This window comes from Prionailurus bengalensis, chromosome D1, assembly GCF_016509475.1.
Source record: "Prionailurus bengalensis isolate Pbe53 chromosome D1, Fcat_Pben_1.1_paternal_pri, whole genome shotgun sequence".
In the NCBI taxonomy this organism is placed as follows: domain Eukaryota; kingdom Metazoa; phylum Chordata; class Mammalia; order Carnivora; family Felidae; genus Prionailurus; species Prionailurus bengalensis.
This window is the reverse complement of record NC_057346.1, coordinates 74,867,035-74,887,834: the sequence shown is the minus strand read 5'-3', so window position 1 is coordinate 74,887,834 and position 20,800 is coordinate 74,867,035. Positions and strand designations below refer to the sequence as shown.

At 38.8% G+C, this 20,800-nt stretch overlaps 1 protein-coding gene and 1 pseudogene across 2 annotated transcripts in view; one reads left to right on the top strand and one right to left on the bottom strand.

The window, feature by feature from the left end:
- LOC122484422 (L-lactate dehydrogenase C chain) overlaps positions 1-20,800 on the bottom strand; it is a 42,402-nt gene that overhangs the window by 820 nt on the left and 20,782 nt on the right. For both annotated transcript variants that reach the window (XM_043582387.1, XM_043582388.1), the window contains exons 5-7: positions 10,653-10,826; positions 9,763-9,880; positions 6,179-6,302 (exon numbers count right to left, since the gene is read on the bottom strand). In XM_043582387.1, the coding sequence (XP_043438322.1) occupies positions 6,179-6,302; positions 9,763-9,880; positions 10,653-10,826 (416 nt within the window). The remainder of the gene's footprint in view (positions 1-6,178; positions 6,303-9,762; positions 9,881-10,652; positions 10,827-20,800) is intronic.
- Positions 229-2,682, top strand: LOC122482872 (annotated as a pseudogene).

Here is a 20,800-nt window from a genome sequence, read left to right as displayed (position 1 = left end):
TCTGGGTGGCTCAGTCCGTAAAATGTCTGACTTTGGCTCAGGTCATGATCTCGTGGTTTATGAGTTCAAGTCCCGCATCGGGCTCTGTGCTGACAGCTCAGAGCCTGGAGCCTGCTTTGGATTCTGCATCACCCTCTCTCTCTCTGCCCCTCCCTTGCTCATGCTCCATCTCTGTCTCTCTCTCTGTCTCAAAAATAAATAAACGTTAAAAAAAAAACTTAAAAAAAAAAAACAATACCAATCTTAACGTCCTATGACTCTGTGGAGTTTGTGTTCAATGAAATAAAGAACCTACCAGAGGCCTTCAAAGGGACCAAGAAAGGCAACATCTACTTCACCCCTTACCAGGTCCATCTTTCTGTCCAAAGGACAGATACCATCTGGTCCTTCATGATGCCATTTTATCTAATAAGGACTGCAAAATCAAGCAGCCTGTGTTTGGTATAAACTACATCAAGAGAACAGTGAAGGTTGAAGGAGGAAGTGGCTGGGAAGACCGCTTTGTATAAGCTGACCTTTAAACCAACAGGCACCATTGAGTTGGACAATAGATGTTACAAGTGACATCTCAATCTTCTAAAGGTGAAGCCTCCAATGGAGCCTACAGATACTCTCATATGCCCAGCAGGGCCTTTGTCTTTCCCCTGCCAATTACAAACAGAATATGCCCTTACCCTCCTGGCTACTTCTATCCATCACCCCCATCTGACTTCTATCCAGAACTTCCCATGATGAACATGGAATAGTTGCAACCATGGCGACCACCCTATTCTGTGCTTATGGAACCTCCAGCCAGCAGCCCTGATGTTCCCTCTACTCCTGTAGCTGAAGCCAAGGCCACAGAAGCAGCTGCTGGAGCCAGTTACAACCGGGACAACAAACACAATGCCTACATGCCCAGAAACCAGTTTCTGCCACCTTCCTACTACCCCATGGAAGATAAGACCCAGTAGACACCTCACACCTCCCTGCCTTCCATCCCTCCTTGCTCTTTCCCATCTATCCCTTGGGGTTGACTTTAGGGTTGGAAGAGGCAATGGGAAGGTCTTTTTCTTCCTCCTTCCTTCCTTATAATTAAACATTACCAGGAACTAGCATGGAGGGAAGGAAGAGGCCCCTTGACTATGGAGTGGTGTTTCCCAGCTTCCCACAACAGCTCAGAGTCCACAGGTGCTACTTAGCCAAGCTTCCCTCTCCCCATCTTTGGGGACTTCCTCAGGATCTCAGGGTGTGCCCCTTGCTCCTATCTCATTCTAGTCTCCCACAGAGGGCCTCTGGTCACCTCCTCCACCACAGTCCAGCTCCCTCATTTGGGTAGGCATTTTATATTCAACCTCACAAGCTCCATCACATCAGCCACATGTCTTCTTCTGGGGGCCCCAGCCAGGCTATACTCACATTCCCTCCACTCTGGTCTGTCCCTATCCATGGAAGGCCACAGTCCCACCAGACTGTCAGCCCACATTCCATTCCCAGCCAGGGGTCAGCTTCAGTTACATTCACCTTCCCTTCCTTTTCCTGTCCTTTGTCATTCTGTTGCCACCTCTGTGTAGCAGAGCTTTAACATGAGTTGCTAGGGATTGGGTGGAATCAGAAACGAGGCCACTGTAGGTGAGGAAGAAGCCCCTCTGTTCCCTATTCATGTTTTGGGAATTTGTTTCCCTCTACTTTCTCTGTTTCTCTTTCGTCTAGAAGGGGCTTCTAGGACTAAAACTGAAGAATGTATGTGCATCCCATCATGACACTTGGGGCTGTTGAGTGGGCTGGAAATAAGGCACCTGGCCCCTGGGGCCTGGCCTTGTCTGGTCCTGTGTGATGACCATGACCTGCTACCCAGGCCCCTCTTCTCTTTAAGCTTCATGCCTGGTTGACACTATGACCCTTGAATACACTAAAATTGGCTCTCATTTGCTCCTGGATTGGCCATGAAATGAGGAAATGGCTACTTAAGAAAATTCCCTGTTTATTTGGAAAAAAAAAAAAACAGTCAACATATTAATATGAAATAAACTGTACCCTTATTTGTTGAAAATGTGGAGGAATAAAACTGAATTAGCTGGGGTAAAAAAAAAATAAGAGTATATGAATGATTATGCTCTTAATGTCAAATGTTTATTTTCCTATAAAATATAACTTATCCATTGATTTGTTCAGTAAAAATTATGAAATTTCCATATTACTCAATCTCACTCTCTTCTCAGAGCATCTGACACCTCCTTGACTCTTCCTCAGGAGCAACCTCAGGGTAATTAATTGCTTATTCTCCCGCAGCCCCTGTGTATCCTCAAAAGAGGAGGGGTGTGTATCCATTGTGTACTCATTGTCTCTTTCAAAACAGTAATCCCCTACTCTCTTAACATTTCCCCTATTTTTTCGAGGCTCATCTTATTCAACTCTTCTTCCTTAATGATCACCTTCTAACCTCTTGGCTACTCTGTCTCATTCACAAAAGACTGACACCTGGCTCACAATCTTCTCTGTCCCAGTTTCTGTGATTACTCTTGGTGACTTCATTGTTCATGTGGGTAAACTAACCATAACCAATTCCCTTTCTTTCCAGTTTCTTGACTTCTTTATCTCACAGAACCTTCTCTTCTCACCCCAAGTATCCTACTGTGGACATTGTTACGGGTTCCTCCATATCCACCTTAGATCCCATGATTCATTCTGTCACCCTTTCACCATATACTAAGGCCCTCTGCTTATTTTAATTTTTATTTTATAAATAGTTCTTAAATTCCTTATTATTCATTTTCTTTTTATAATGTATTCATTTGTATGTAGATCATATTTGAGGACAAAGGTCTTGAATTTGTCTGTGATGCTTTAGCAGAAAGTCAAACCTATTTTTAACATGTATATAAACCAAAAGCTACACCTCCACCCTTCCCTTCCTCTTTCTCTCCTCACCCCCTCTTTCACACTCCACAAGTAAAACCCACACCCACATGAATTCAGCTATGCTCTCTCTCCATTCCTGTGCTCAGATCCCTGGAGAAAACTACACAAGAAAGTTGGTCTTTAACTCACATTACAAATTAATGCACACCAACCTCAAATAAGCATCCACCTAACAGTAATTCTGCTTTTTCTATCTACAAAGACGACTTCAAATCTTCTCAAACATCTGACTTTTCTACACATCCCCTGATTCTCAGCAGCAGATGATTTTGTCTCCTTTCACTAAAAAGACAGAAGTCATCAGATGCATCCAATGCCAAACTTAAAAATCTACATGATTCACTGCCTATCCTCTCTTTATTATCTCCTGTTACAATAGCTGTCTCTCCTCCCATCTAGGACTAATACCTTCATCTATGGTCTGGATCCCACTGCCTCTGCTTATTACTTCTATCTTCAATATCTTCTTTACTATCAGAATTTTATCTTTGAAAAAAGAAAAGAAAAAAAGGCAGGCGCCTGAGTGGCTCAGTTGGTTGAGTGTCTGACTCCTGATTTCAGCTCAGGTCATGGTCCCAGGGTTGTGGGATTGAGCCCCTCATTGGGCTCCACACTGAGTGTGGAGGCTGCTTAAGATTCTCTCTCTCTCCCCCTCTGACCCTCTCCCCCACTCACATGCTCTCTCTCTCACTCTGTCTCTCTAAAGTAAAAAAAAAAATTTTTTTTAAACAAAAAACGCAAACTTGCCTGGCCTTGATTTTCCTCTCCAATTATTACCCTCTTTCCTTACCTTCACAGCCAAATACCTCAAAAAAGCTGTTTATACTTGTCTTAGTTTCCTCAGAGGTTCTCAAGGGACCCTTCCAAGGGACATTTGGCACTATATGGAGACATTTTTGATTGTCAAAAATGGGGAAAGAGGGTATGCTACTGGCATCTAATAAGTATAGGCTGGAATGCTGCTAACATCCCACAATGCACAGGACAGCCCTCCAACAATGAAGAACTATCCAGCCCAAAGTCTATAGTGCCGAGGCTAAGAAAACCCTAGTGTGCTCCAATCAGACTTTCATTCCTATTACTTCATTAAACAGTTCCTGCTAAGGTTATCCATGACCTCTGTCACTTTATCCCCCTGTCATTTTTTTTAAGTTTATTTATTTATTTTGAGAGAGAGAGAGAGACAGTATGAGTGGGAGAAGGGCAAAGAGAGAGGGAGGGAGGGAGAGAGAGAGAGAGAGAGAGAGAGAGAGAGAGAGAGAGATTCCCAAGCAGGCTTTGTGCTGCCAGCACAGAGCCCGGTGTGAGGCTCGAACCCATGAAGCTACAAGATCATGACCTAAGCTGAAACCAAGAGTTGGACACTTAACCAACTAAGCCACCCTATCCTCCTGGCATTTTTTTTTTTTTTAAATTTTTTTTTTTCAACGTTTATTTATTTTTGGGACAGAGAGAGACAGAGTATGAACGGGGGAGGGGCAGAGAGAGAAGAGACACAGAATCGGAAACAGGCTCCAGGCTCCGAGCCATCAGCCCAGAGCCCGACGCGGGGCTCGAACTCACGGACCGCAAGATCGTGACCTGGCTGAAGTCGGACGCTTAACCGACTGCGCCACCCAGGCGCCCCCCTCCTGGCATTTTTAATCCTCATTTATATGACTTCACAACATCAATCAACAATAGAAAACCAATTCTTTCATCTTTAAAACATCCTCCTCTCTCTTGGTTACCATGATTCCATGTTCTTTTGGTTTTTCTTTTAATTCTCTGGTCACCACTTCTTTTTGACTTTGTGGGCTCACACTATATAAACTCAACTTTTTAAAAATATTTATTTATTTTTGAGAGACAGAGAGAGACAGAGCATGAGCAGGGGAGGAACAGAGAGAGGGAGACACAGAATCTGAAGTAGGCTCCAGGCTCTGAGCTGTCAGCACAGAGCCCAACGCGAGGCTTGAACCCACGAACTGTGAGATCGTGACCTGTGCTGAAGTCTAATGCCTAACTGACTGAGCCACCGAGGTGCCCCTAAACTCAAATTTTAACACTGGAATTCCTCAAGACTCAATCTCAATCTGTCTTCTCACTTTATTACGCTCTCCTTAGGCAAGTTCATTAACATTCCTGGCTTCAGTTACTATGTGTAAGGCATATCTGTTGTCTGTACCTGTCCAGCTTCTCTTCCTTTGTTGTTGTTGTTGTTGTTGTTGTTGTTGTTGACAGAACCTCTCTTTCCCCTTCAGGAACTGTCTCTCTCCAAACTGACTCACATTTAGAACTCCAACCCAAAACTCTTCTACAAGTTCCAGAAGCTTGTACCCAACTGCCTATTTCCTCTTGGATATTGCAAAACACCTGAAAATGAACTTGTCCATAACTGCAAACATGATCTTTAAACGTGGCTCTCCTTGAGTATTCCCTTCCTTAGTGGCTACCACTATCTATATATAAAGGTGGAAAACAGAAACCCACAAATGGCCTTTCTTTTCCTTATTTCTCACTTCATTCCACTACCAAGTCCTATGAATGTTACCTCCTAAATACAGTATCTACAAATTTATCCCCTTCTCTTCGCCTCGACTACTATCATTTCTATTCTGAGCTACCACACATCCTCTTGACAAGTTTGCCCATGTTTACTCTTGTCCTTTTCAAATCTGTTCCCTCCACCACAGCCATAGAAATCTTTTTAACATGAAAACTTGAAAAGAAATAAATTCTTTTAGTGGTTTTCCATAGCTCTACGGTAAGGACTCAAATCCTTTTACAAGGCTTTCAGTGGACTAACCCTGCTTACTTCTCCAGCCTAACCATGCACTTCCCTTTGCTGTCTGCATTTCAACAACTGACCTTTTTTTCAGAACTTCAAGTACCCTCTACTTACATCTACCTCAGTTCCTCTGTACATGTATTGCCTCTGTTTAGACTACTAGTTCAGCCTTCCAAATTAACTCCTACTCATTCAGAATAGGTCACATTGACTTCCTTAGGAAGGCTTCCCTTAACATCACCCATGCCACCACCCAGGGTAGCTAAATTCTCTTCTTGTACACTCTTAAGTACTTGGTAATTTTTCATCATAGAATTTATATGTTAACATATATTTCCTTTTATAATTGTTTTATTAAGTCCATTTCTTTCATTAAACTCTAGGAGATTAGGGCTTCTCTTTTGTTTGTTCACTATATCCTCAACATCTTGCGCAATGCCTGGCACATAGTAGGTACTCAAAAATGTTAAAGAAAAGATGATAAATGAAGATTCGACTTAAGCCTACCTTAACCATTGTAGAAACTGGATGCACTCTCCTCAGATTTTTCAAAATTGATCCAACCAGATCTGTCACAGATAGTCCAATAGCCCAAGAGGTATACCCTTTCAGCTTGATAATCTGATAGCCACTACAGTTGTAGAAAGTAAAAAAAAATCAAATTTATGGGATGTCAACTTAGAGAACACATATTATTTTTCAGGCATCCATTTTGAAGCGACCTACATGTCAATGCCACTCTCAGAGATTTCTTCCAAAATTACTTACCAATAGCCAATAGAAATTTCTATACTAGTCTCATAAACATTATTTGCTTTAAATACTAATTAATACACCCTTCTCTTATCATAAAGGCAGAATACTAGGACATATGTGCGACTAAAGATAAAACTATTTTTATATTTTTTTATTGTTGTTTAAGTCCAAACACAGAATCTGATCATCTTGAAAGTTAACATATACATCTTGCTGACCACTTAAAATTATTACTAGGGTGCCAATGTAACTTTATATAATTTTAAGCCAGGTGTACATATTTTTCATAAGAATACATCATTAAATCAACAATATATGGAAATATGGGGAAATGTTCATGACACATTTTCAAAGGAAAATAGCAAAGTCCTAAACATTATGCAATTTCTTATCTCAGTCTTGTTAAAAACATAACACGGTTTATAAGAACTTTAGAACTGCATCAGTCCACAAAGTTATTAACAGTGATTATTTTTAAGTGGTATTACAGGTGATATCATCTTCTCTACACTTCTCTGAATTTTCTTATTTTCTACAATGAATATGTATCATATTCTTGCACTGCCACCAACAGATTTGGATTGACAGTCAAAGTCAAAGAACAAAGAGGTTTTAACTTAGCACTGAGTTTATTTAGTTCTCAGAAAAGGATCCAGGACAGGAAACAGAATGTTCAACATCATTATGCATATCAGGGGGTCTTACATCCATGGAAGCACTGTTGCAAGGCCCCAGGACTGCACACAATACACTTGGTAGCAAAAGATAAGACTGATCCCCTCAACACAGAAAAGCTGGGACTAGACTGGACTTACTGTGGTATTGTAATTTGACTATCAATCCAAAACCAGGGCACAATTAGGGGGCATGAGGATTGCTGTGAAATTTAGGATTAACTTCCAGACTCTCAATTCAATATGACCAAGACTCTGTGGGGTAAGTAAAAAGGAAGGGAGGGAGGCTCTGCCTAGTGATTGATTGATTGATTGATTGATGAAATATGAGTTGAAGAAAGCTCTGCAGTAAATAAATGGGGAAAGATCTTACCAGTGGAATCTGGATGACAGATTTATTTTTTCAAGAATCAACAAAATGGATTGACAAAGAGAAAGGGTTGAAAATAGAATAGTTAAATATATAATCCTTTAGTTGTTACTAACCATCCTAATGAAAATAAAACTGCTGGCATAAAAAGAAGTAGGCAAAGTGAGCATATAGAACAAGCAGTTTTAAGGCTACTATATTAAGACAAAAACTAATTGCTCTATTGGAAACCTGGAAGGACATCCTATTAAATCATGATGTCATTACCCTACAATCGGTTAGGCACTAGAAAATCAGAGGCTATGACATAAAAGTGGTGAGTTGTTTTTAGATAAATACTAGCAGTATCTCAGGATTCTTTATAATTATAGATCCTTTGCTAAATGACCAAGGGGCAAATAATTTAATTTGGACACTGCATTATTGAGAGGACTAACTGGAATAAGTACTGATCGGTAATATGTTGCAGCATTTGGTTTTTAAATCACACAGGACTTCAGTGGAAAAGGTGGTCTTAATCATTATTCCCTTATAGCAACAGTGTTTCAAATTGAACATTCCCTGGGGTATGATGATTAGGAATTTGGTAGACAAAGACTAACACTGTAACATCCCTGTAAGAAGTAGATGGGCTGCTCCATGACACTTGGAAACCAGTATTGGCTAAAACATATTCCTTAGGGCATGGGTTGTGGTTCTGTCTCTGTATCAGATTGGTTCCTGAACTTGCTGGGAATTGGCCCTTACTGGCCCCTATATCTAGAAATACATGGCATATGGGTAAGGACACTTGTGTTGAAAAGGGTAGGAAATGATACTGTAGTATTAACATAATTATATGCTAGACATTAACTTAAAAGTGATTTCTAAGCTCTAGAAGTTCTACTAACATGTAACTTGGCGAAAGCATGAGGAAGAATCATGTATGCTATTAAAGCTGATGTATATAGAGTCAGACACTTCACTTACAAGTAAAATTAGCTAACTTCTGATCATCTGATCAGTTTCATGTTTTTTTCACCAAATCATCTGATAAACACTTAATTTCTAAGTACTGTTCTAACCATTTTACTCTACTAACTCTTCATAATAATTTTCTAAGGTAGGTTCTCCTATTATCCCCATTTTAAATATGAAGAAAATGATGTGCAACATTATTTACAATAGCCAAAATATGGAAGCCACCCAAATGCCCATTGATAGATAAACGGATAAAGATGTGGTGAAATATTACACCACAGTGGAATATTACTTAGCCATAAAAAGAATGAAATCGTACCATTTGCAATAACATTGATAAACTTAAAGGGCACTGCTAAGTGAAATAAGACAGAGAAATAGTGATACCATACAATTTCACTTATATGTGGAATATAAATAACAAAACATACAAACAAACAAAAAACAGACTCTTAAGTACAGAGAACAAACTGGTAGTTGCCAGCGAAGAGGTGGGTAGAGGGATGGGTGAAATAAATAAAAGTTATTAATAGATATAAACTCCCAGTTATAAAATAAATAAGTGATGAAGATGAAAAATACAGCATAGAGAATATAGCCAATAATATTATAATAATGTATGATGACAGATGGTGACTATATCTACTGTGGGAGCACTAAGTAATACATAGAAATGTCAGTCAAGGGGCACCTGGGTGGCTCAGTCAGTTAAGCAGCCGACTTTGGCTCAGGTCACGATCTCCTGGTCTGTGAGTTCGAGCCCCGCGTCAGGCTCTGTGCTGACAGCTCAGAGCCTGGAGCCTGTTTCAGATTCTGTGTCTCCCTCTTGCTGACCCTCCCCTGTTCATGCTGTCTCTCTCTGTCTCAAAAATAAAATAAAAACATTAAAAAAAAAATGTCAGTCAATATCAGCATGTTGTATACCTGAAACTAGTATAACATTGTATGCTAATGAAACTTCAATAGAAAAAAAAAAGATGAGGGAACTGAGCTTTTAATATTTTAAATATGTTCTCAATATCACACCACTAATAAATGATGAAGCCAGGTTTCAAGCCTGAGCACCTTGGTTCAAAGTCCATGATCAAAATTACTGTGATATATTACCCTCAAACACAAATGAGTTCTTATAAAATGATAAACAGATTTTCCTTTTGAAAAATAATCCCCAAAGAAAGCTATGCAGAATATAAGTCTAAATTTGGGAATTTCCAAAAAGTTAGAATTCTTTATCTCACAAAAAGCAAAGATCAACCATAGACTTTTTGCGTGTGAATCTTACTCTTAAAACTGATTATTAAGGCACTGAGACACTGAATGAGTACCGTTACCTTTCAATAACTTGTTTATGGATATTTTTCCATTGGTCCTTGTCTGAATCAGTTCCTAATTTAGGGTCTAGAGTCTTCAAGGCAACACCAGCAACATTCACCCCACTCCATAAAGGCACTAAAAGAAACAGATCTCAGAATAAATTCTTCTTCCTCATACTGTATCAGTTGAGTTCAATGGGTTTACATTTTAAAGTTAGGTAACTACCTTACATATAATATAAAAATAAGTTTAAATGGACAAAATAAAGAAATATAACAAACAAAATTATAAAAATATATTTTTAATTTTAAAAAATTTATATTTTTATATTTAAAAAATTTATATTTGTTAAAGTGTTAGAAAGATATGTAGTAGAATTATTTTATATTTGTGTGGTATAGAAGGTATTTTAAAGCAAGATGCAAATACAGAATCCACAAAGAAAAGGATTGATAAGGAAATATAAAATATCATAAGCAACTAGAGAGAAAAGAGCAACAAATTAATACTACTCAATAGTAACAAAGAGCTGACAGGGAATAACCGTCAACCTAGAATCTCGTATCAGTTAAACTGTCATTCAAGAATGGGGTGAAACTAAAACACTTCTGCATAAACAAAACTGACAGGATATACTTCAAGAAAAAAAAAAAAAAGATCTCCAGAGAAGAGAAACACTCATAGACTTTTAAAACAGCTATATGTTACATGCATTGTTTTATGAGAGGTAGCTAAATCCATGAACAGAAGACAAAGTAGAGGCATAGAAAAATACACCAGGGAAATACCAAGCAACTGAAAGTTGTGTAGCTAGATTAATATCAGAAAAAAAAATAGACTTTAAAGAAAATACGTATTATTGTAGATAAGAAGTGTAATTACATAATGGTAATAGGTTTATACTTACCACTAGAATCACCATGTTCTCCAATAATCCAACCATGGCAGCTTGTGGGATGAACACCCAACTTCTCCCCAATTAGGTAACGGAAACGGGCAGAGTCTAGATTACAACCACTTCCAATTACACGAGTTGCAGGTAAGCCACTTAGCTTCCAGACCACATATGTCAAAATATCCACTAGAAGGAACAATTTGTTAGAAAAAAAATAATAGTAACTTCGTTCTACAATTTGCTTTTTTGAATAAGTAAATGGTCATAAAATCAAATACAGATTCATTACAGAGTTCAAAGTAAAGCAAGTCAACAAAGAAATTAGGAAGGATTATCTCCCATACAGGTTTTTAAAAGGCTAAATTACTCACAATCATAATTAAAAAAAAAAAATCTCTCTTTTGAGATAAAGCATGTACCTGTCTGTTTAATAATCAGTCAATTAATTTTACCTCCTTAACTACACTTAAATTTCTCCTTTCCTTCACCAGCCTCATCTAATCTATCAGCATCTCCTACCCAGAATAAGGCCACATGCATGACCAGGGTCATATGCAGATGTGAACATACTCAGAAAAAATGTGAGAAGATCCTAAGCTTTAGCCCCATCTGTCTTTGAGGCTTTGTGCAAACAGGAAGTGAAGGTTAAGCCACAGTTGTAAACTGCCAGGCTTAGTGTTGAGGGCATGCCCTGGCATGCACACAGAGCCCTCCAGCAAGGACTGGCAGATATTTTTTGGTTTTAAAACTGCAGAGAGCAAGATAGAATCACTCATGTCAAGCAGTGATGGGCAGTGCAGCTAAGACCAGATATCACAGAGACCAGCACCAGCTGATGACGCACTCAGAACTGATAACCAGCAGAAACAGGAGATATGCAAAGGCCCAAGAGTGATTAAATCATTTTAAAAGGTGAGGATTTTTGCAGCAAACTGTCAGACTCCTTAGACACTGACCCCTCTATGTCTGATCACTTCAAAAAGGGTGCTGCCATGGGGCGCCTGGGTGGCTCAGTCGGTTGAGCGTCGGACTTCAGCTCAGGTCACGATCTCGCAGTCCGTGAGTTCAAGCCCCGCATCGGGCTCTGGGCTGATGGCTCGGAGCCTGGAGCCTGCTTGCGATTCTGTGTCTCCCTCTCTCTCTGTCCCTCCCCCGTTCATGCTCTGTCTCTCTCTGTCTCAAAAATAAATAAACGTTAAAAAAAAAAAATTAAAAAAAAACAAACAAAAAAACAAAAAGGGTGCTGCCACCAAAGGTTGTGCCTGATTGATCTTTGAACAGAACAGACGTCCTTTGCTGCTTGAACATAATAAACATTAAACTCCAACAGCTGACCTGGACTGGACCAAGGCCTTATCTCAACTGTGCACCCACAGACTGACTTCCCATTTGGTTTGTTAGCCTCCTACCCCTATTCTATCTTGTCTGTTGTGTGACTTGTGCTTTGCTTTGTGTGACATACAAGAAGCCAAGTTAAACATGTGAATGTCATCAAGTCTGGAATCCTGAACCTGCTTTATAATTACATTAACCCTGCTTTATGACTGAATAAAGCTGACATTGTGGAAAGACACAACCCATGTGTGCCTTCATAGCATGTTCACGACAAGAACTTTAAGGAAAGTTCTGCTCGAACATCAGCTGACCACCAAACGAATGTATGTGGCCTACGACTACTGTGGCCATGTACAACAAGGAATATAGACCTTACAAAATTAATTCATAAAAGTCATGAAACAAACTACTACAACAAGCATCAACAAAAACAAACTCTGCAAGGGGAGAATTTGATTTGCAGTTTATATAATTATTATATTATAATATATAATATATATTATTATATATTATGAGATTATTATATATATAATATATTATATTATATTATTATAATTTTTTTGGCTTTTGGATTGGGGCACCTGGGCGGCTCAGTCGGTTAAGCATCCAACTTTGGCTCAGGTCATGATCTCGTGGCCCATGAGTTCAAACCCCATGTCGGGCTCTGTGCTGACAGCTCAGAGCTTGGAGCCTGCTTCAGATTCTGTGTCCCCCTCTTTCTCTGCCCCTCCCCCACTCACACTCTATCTTGCTCTCTCAAAAATAAATAAATGTTAAAAAAAATAATTTTTTGCCTTTTTAAGTTTTTATTTTAATTCCAGTTAGCATACAGTGTTATATTAGTTTCAGATGTACAATATAAAGATTCAATAACTGCCTACATCACCTGGTGCTCATCACAAGTGCCCTCCTTAATCCCCATCACATATTTAACTGATTCCCCCAACCCGCCTCCTGTCTGGTAGCCATCAGTTTGTTTTCAATTGATGGTTTCAACTAAACCAATGTCTAGTTTTCAACAAAAATTATGAGGCATCAAATGAAACAAATAAGTATAGACAATACAAAGGAAAAGAAGCAATCAACAGAAACTGTTCCTAAAGTACCCCAGACTTTAAACAACTAACCTATCTTCAAGCCCACTTGTTCTTTCTTCTGCCTTCTCCATCTATTGTTGGGCCATCTAGTGAATTTACATTCAGTTAACTTTTCAACTTCAGAATTTCTATTTTATTTCCTTTTTATAATTTCTATTTATTAATATTTCTTATTTGGTAAGACTTCAGCCTCATATGTCCTTTAGTTCTTTAGACATGGCTTGCTTTAGCTGTAAATGTATTTAAAATGGTTGGTTTAAAGTATTTGTCCACTGGGATGCCTGGATGGCTCAGTCAGTTATGTGTCCAACTCTTGGTTTCGGCTCAGGTCATGATCTCATGGTTTGTTGGATGGAGCCCCGCATTGGGCTCTGTGCTAACAGTGCAGAGCCTGCTTGGGATTCTCTCTCTCCCTTTCTCTCTCTGCCCCTCCCCTGCTCGCTCTCTCTCTCTCTCTCCCTCTCTCTCTCTCAGAATAAATAAACTTAAACAAAAATGAAGTATTTGTCTGGTAAATCTTCGTTAATTATTATGGCTAGAACTTCCAGCACAATGTTGAATACAAGTAGTGAAACCAGGCATCTTGTCTTGTTCTTAATCTTAGAAATATTTCACTCTTTCACTATTGAGTATGATGCTAGCTGTGGGTTTTTCAAGTTGAAGAAATTTCCTCCTACTCATACTTTACTGATTCTTTTTTTAAATCATGATTGGGTGTTGAATTTTGTGATATATTTTTCTGCATTTATTACCGCTCTAATCATTATATAATATCCTTCTTTGTCTCTAGTAACAATTTTTGTGTGAAAGTCTAATTTCTCTGGTATCAGTATAGCCACTCCAGCTCTCTTTTGGTTCCTGTGTATATGAAATATTTTTTCCATCCTTTTACTTTCAACTTACTGTGTCATTAAATCTAAAGTGAACCACTTGCAATTAGGCAAGAAAAAGAAATAAAAACCAAATTGGAAAGGAAGAAGTAAAACTATTTCTATTTGCAGATGACATGATCTTATATATAGAAAATCCTAAAGAATCCACAGACACACACACTCACAAACTATTACAGCTGATAAATGAATTCAATAAAGTTGCAGGATACAAGACAACACTCAAAAATCACTTGTATTTCTAGGGGTACCTGGTTGGCTCAGTTGGTGAAGCATCTGACTTCGGCTCAGGTCATGATCTCACAGCTCATGAATTCAAGCCCCGCATTGGGCTCTACACTGACAGCTCAGCCCTATCAAAATTCCAATGACCTTTTTTGTGGAAATGAAAACAAAAATCCTAAAATGCATACAAAATTACATAGGGCCCCAAATAGTGAAAACAATTATGAAAAAGAATAACACAGCTGAGGAACTCACATTCTGACTTCAAAACTTAACTACAGAGCTACAGTAATCAAAACACTATGATATTGGCATAAGAAGAGACATATCAATCAATGGAACACAAGTGACAGTCCAGAAAACCCACTCATATATGGTCAATGAGTTTTAGACAAAGGTGCTAAAACCATTCAATGGGGAAAGAAGAATATTTTTAAAAAATGCAGTTGAGACAAGAGGATATCCACATGCAAAAGAATGAAATTTGACTCTTACCTCACATCATGTACAAAGTTAGTTCCAGAGGGCTCAAAGATCTAAATATAAGAGCTAGAAATATAGGGGTAAATCTTCATGACCTTGAATTTGGCAATGATTTCTTACGTATGACACCAAAAGCATAAGTAACAAAAAGAGAAAAAGATAGATTGGCCTTCACCAAAATTAAATATTTTTATGTACAAAGTACACTATCAAGAAAGCAAAAAGACAATCCATGGAATGGAAGAATACATTTAAATCACAGATCTGATAAGAGTCCTATAGCCAGATATATAAAGAACTTGTATTACTCCTCAACCAAAAGGCAAACAACCCAATTTAAAAATGAGGAAAGAACCTGAATAGATGTTTCTCCAAGAAAATATACAAATGGCCAACAAGCATTGAAAAGATGCTCAAGGGGCACCTGGATGGCTCAGTCAGTTGAGCGTCCAACTTCAGCTCAGGTCATGATCTTGTGGTTCATGGGTTTGAGCCCTGCATTGGGCTCACTGCTGTCAGCCTGTCAGCACAGACCCTGCTGCAGATCCTCTGTCCCCTTCTCTCTACCCCTCCCCCTGCTGTGATCTCTCAAAAATAAATAAATACAAAAAAAAAAAAAAAAAAAAAGGAAAGATGCTCAACATCATTAGGCACTAGGGAAATGCAAATCAAAACCACAATGAGATACCACTTCACATCCACTCAAATAGCTAAAATAAAAAATGTAGAAAATAACAAGTACTGGGGTGCCTGGGTAGCTCAGTTGATTGAGCGTCCAACTTCAGCTCAGGTCATGATCTCATGGTTTATGAGATCCAGCTCACTGCCGTCAGCACAGAGCCAGCTTCAGATCCTCTGTCCCCCTCTTTCTCTGCCTCTCCCCTGCTCATGCTCTCTCTCTCAAAAATAAATAAGCAGTAAAAAAAGAAAATAACAAGTGCTGGTGGGGATATGGACAATGGGAACATTTACACGCTGCTGATGGGAATGTAAAATAGTACAGCTACCAAGAAAAAAGCTTGGCAGTTACTAATTAATCATAGAATTATCATAAGACCCAGGATTGATTGATTGATTTCTTTCTTTCTTTCTGTCTTCTTTTCAGAGAGAGAGAGAGAGAGAGAGAGAGAGAGAGAGAGAGAGAGAGAGCACATGTACGCAAGAGGGAGAAGGAGACAGAAAATCTTAAGCAGGCTCCATGACCAGCACGGGAGCCAATGGGGGGCTCAGTCCCACAACTGTGAGATCATGACCCCAGCCAAAATCAAGGGGCAGAAGCTCAACCAACTAAGCTACCCAGGCACCCCCATATGACCCAGTGTTTCTACTCCTAGAGATATATGCAGGTGTTCAAACAAAAATTGTACATGAATATTCCTAACATCACTATTCACAATAGCCAAAAGGTAAAAACAATTCAAATGTCCATCAGCTGATAAATGGATAAATGGAATGTGATATATTACACAGTGGAATATTTTCAGTCATAAAAAGTATTGATGCATACCACAATATGGATGAACCTTGAAAACATTATTAAATTAAAGAAGCAATACTTTTACAAAAGGACACACTGGATGATCCCATTTATATTAAATATCCAAAAGAGGCAAAACTATAGATACAGAAAGCAAATTAGTGGTTGCCAGGAATGGAGAGAGGAAGGAATGAGAAGTGACTATTTAAGGGCACAAAGTTTCCATTTAGGGTGGTAAAGAAGCTTGAGCATTAGACAGTGGTAGTGGTTGCACAAAATAAAATTTACTTAACGCCACTGAATTACACACTTTAAAATGGTTAAAATGGTAACATTTATGTTATATGTATTTTGCCATGATAAAAAATACTTTACCTCAAAAATTATTACTAGAGACAAAGAAAGACATTACACAGTGATAAAAGGGTCAACTGATGCAGAAAAAAAGCATTTGACAAAATTCAACACCCATTCACGATTAAAAAAAAAAACTCTCTGGAGTGCCTGGGTGGCTCAGTCAGTTAAGCCCCACTCTTGATTGTGGCTCAGGTCATGATCTCACGGTTCATGAGATTCAGCCCTGTGTCGGGCTCTGTGCTGACAGCACAGAACTTGCTTGGAATTCTCTCTCCCCCTCTCTCTTTGCCCCTTCCCCATTTGTGCAAGCGCTCTCTCTCTCTCTCTCTCTCAGAAATAAGTAAATAAACTTACAAAAACCATAATGCTATTGGAATGACTATAATTGAGGAGACTGACAATACAAAATGTCAGCAAGGATGTGGAGCACGTAGAACACTCTTAGAGTGCTTACGGGAATGTAAACTGGGATAACCACTTTGGAAAACCGTTTGGCAGCTTCAACAGAGTTAAGCATATACCTACCATATAAACCATTTATTTTACTCCCATGTATTTACCCAGAGAAATGATGATATATACCCATGAAAATTCTTGTTTACAAGTGTTTCCAGCAGCTTTATTCATAATACCTAAAAACTGGAAATAACCTAAATATCTACCAATGGATAAATGGATAGGAATGGATAAACAAAAAAGGATTTAAAATTATTTAAAAAAAAAATAACCACTTTCCAGCAGTAAAAAAAAGAGAGAAAAAAAAAAAGAACAGAACACCAATACCAAGCTACATGGATGAATCCCAAAATAATCATGCTGGGTGAGAGAAAACAGACCCAAAAAAGGCTACATTTGGTATGATTCCATTATATGAGATTCCAGAAAACGGGGCCAGAGGTGGAATAAAGGATGGACTGCAAAGGGGCACGAGAAAAGCTTTGGAGGTAATGGAAATGTACTTACCTTGATTATGGTGGTGGTTTCATGAGTGATTACATCTATCAATATTCACTGTGGAATGATGTCAGCAATACAGCCAAATAAGACATACCTCACTCACCACCCAACCCTCAAAATGACAATCTGGCATCCACGTATGGACAAAATGCCTTTGTTGGAGCTGTGTGATCCAGCATCATGCACCAAAGAACCCAGAAGGAGACGTGCCTGTCAGGCATGTAATAGGCAAAGGGGCCTCAGTCCCAGCTGTGGACCCTGCAATGGCCCATGAGCCAGCTCTAGCCCCACTCTGCTCAAGTTCAGGAGCTCCTGGAAAACAATGTCTTAGACAATCCACCCACCTACAGGAGAGCCTTTGTGGAAGTTCAGGGTTCTAGCTGAGAAGTCCCGGCACACCACTGGGGCAAAATAACATGAGTTTGGATGTATTGGAGAGGGTAAGAGAAACAGTTTGACTTTACTTGCCTCACTCCTCCCCTGAGGTAGAAGAGCTCACTGCTAAAAGAGATCTTAGTCCATGATTTCTCCCACAGATGAAAGTCAGAGTGTGTGAGTAAGCATCTACCTTCACTAGCTAGGCAGATTGCTGCCAAAGAAGCCCATCTCTCTCCCACCCCATCCAGAGTATTGAGTCATGAGCTGTACGACTGAGGAATGAGAAAAAGCTAAAAGTGGCAGACAGGACTCTCATAGGGGCATTATAGGACGTAGATCCCACTAAATGTGTTGTAGACTCTATCAGGAAGACTGCCCCCGGGCCACTTGGGGATGCCTTGCTAGTGGACTCCCCTATTTAACCCACAGGCAACCCTAGCATTCCACACACTCACCCCACAGGCCCCCACACTGTGGCTGGCTCCCTGTATGCACTCTCACTGACAAGAGTGAGCATTGTCAAACAGCTAGTGAGCACAGGCAGAAAGCTGGTCTGGATCTGTGGGTCAGAAAGAGACTGCAAACTTCAGCTTAAGCTACAAAACCCCCCCAACAAACAAAAGTCCGTGACCAGATGGCTTCACAGGCAAATTCTACCAACATTTAGAGAAAAGTTAATATCCATTCTTCTCAAACTATTCCAAAAAATAGAAAAGGAAGGAAAACATCCAAATTCATCCTGTGAGGCCAGTATTACCCTAATACCAAAACCAGATAAAAACATCACTTAAAAAGAGAGCTATAGGCCAATATCCCTGATGAACATAGATGCAAAAGTTCTCAATAAAATACTAGCAAACCGAATCCAACAATACATTAAAAACATAATTCACCACGATCAAGTGAGATTTATTCCTGGGTTGCAAGGGTGGTTCAATATTTGCAAATTAATCAAAATGATACATCACATTAATAAAAGAAAGGATAAGAACCATATGATCACTTCAACAGATTCAGAAAAAGCATTTGACAAAGTACAACACCCATTCATGATAAAACCCCTCAACCAAGTAGGCTTAGAGGGAACATATCTCAACATAATAAAGGCCATATAAGAAAAACACACAGCTAATATAATCCTTAAAGGGGAAAAACTGGGAGCTTTTCCTCTATGGTCAGGAACAAGACAAGGATGTCCACTCACCACTTTTATTCAACATGGTACTGCAAGTCCTAGCCACAGTAATGAGACAACAAAAGGAAATAAAAGGCATCCAAATCAGCAAGGAAAAAGAGAAACTTTCACTATTTGCACATAACATGATACTATACATGGAAAACCCCAAAGAACACACACACACACACACACATACACCACCACCACCACCACCAACAACAACAACAACAACAAAACAAAAAACTGCTAGAACAGATAAATGAATTCAGTAAAGTTACAAGATACAAAATCAACATACAGAAATCTGCTACATTTCTATATACCAATAATGAAGCAGCAGAAAGATAAACTAAGGAATCAGTCCTTGCACTTTACACTTGCACCAAAAACAATAAGATACCTAGGAATAGACCTAACCAAAGAGATGAAAGGCCTCTACTCAAAACACTGATGGAAGAAACTGAATATGATACAAAGAAGTGGAAAGATATTCATTGCTCATAGATTGGAAGAAAAAATATTGTTAAAATGTCTATACTCCCCAAAGCAATCTACACATTTAATGCAATCCCTATCAAAATACCAAGATCATTTTTCACAGAGTTAGAACAAACAATAGTAAAATTTGTATGGAACCACAAAAGATCCTGAATAGCCAAAGCAACCCTGAAAAGGAAAAGCAAAGCTGGAGACATCATAATTCTGGACTTCAAGTTATATTACAAAGCTGTAGTAATCAAAATGGTATGGTACTGGCACAAAAATAGATACATAGATCAATGGAACAGAATAGAAAACCCAGAAATATACCCAAAACTATACAGTCAATTCATCTTTGACAAAGCTAGAAAGAATATCCAATGGGAAAAAGACTGTCTCTTCAACAAATGGTGCTGGGAAAACTAGACAGCTACATGCAAAAGAATGATACTGGACCACTTTCTTACACCATACACATAAATAAACTCAAAATGGATTTAAGTCCTAAATATGAGGCTGGAAACCATTAAAATTCAAGAAGAGAGCACAGGCAGTGACCTCTTTGACATCAGCTATAGCAACTTCTTTCTAGATATGTCTCCTAAGGTAAGGGAAACCAAATAAAAAATAAACTATTGAGACTACATCAAAATACAAAGCTTCCGCATAGTGAAGAAAACAATCAACAAAACTAAAAGGCAGCCTCTGAATGGGTGGAGATATTTGCAAATGATGTATCTGATAAAGGGTTTGTATCCAAAATATATAAAACTCAACACCCAAAAAATGAATTATCCAATTAGAAAATGGGCAGAAGACATGAGCAGATATTTTTCCAAAGAAGATATTCAGATGGCTAACAGATACATGAAAAGATGCTCATCATCACTTATCACCAGGGAAATGCAAATCAAAAGCACAATGAAATATCATATCACACCTGTTAGAATGGCTAAACTCAAAAACACAAGAACAACAAGTGTTGGCAAGAATGTGGAGAGAGAAGAGCCCCATGTGCTGTTGGTGGGAATATAAGTTGGTATGACCAATTTCTTCAAAAATTTAAAGACAGAAACACCATATGGCCCAATAGTTCTGCTATTGGGTATTTATCCAAAGAAAGTGAAAACACTTATTTGAAAAGAAACGCACCCCTATGTTATTGCAGCAATAGCCAAGATATGGAAGCCAGGTAAATGTCCACCAATAGGCAAATGGATAAGGAAAAGACAGCATATAATGGAATATTATACAGCTATAAAGAATGAGATTGTGCTATTTGAGAAAACATGGATGGACCTAGA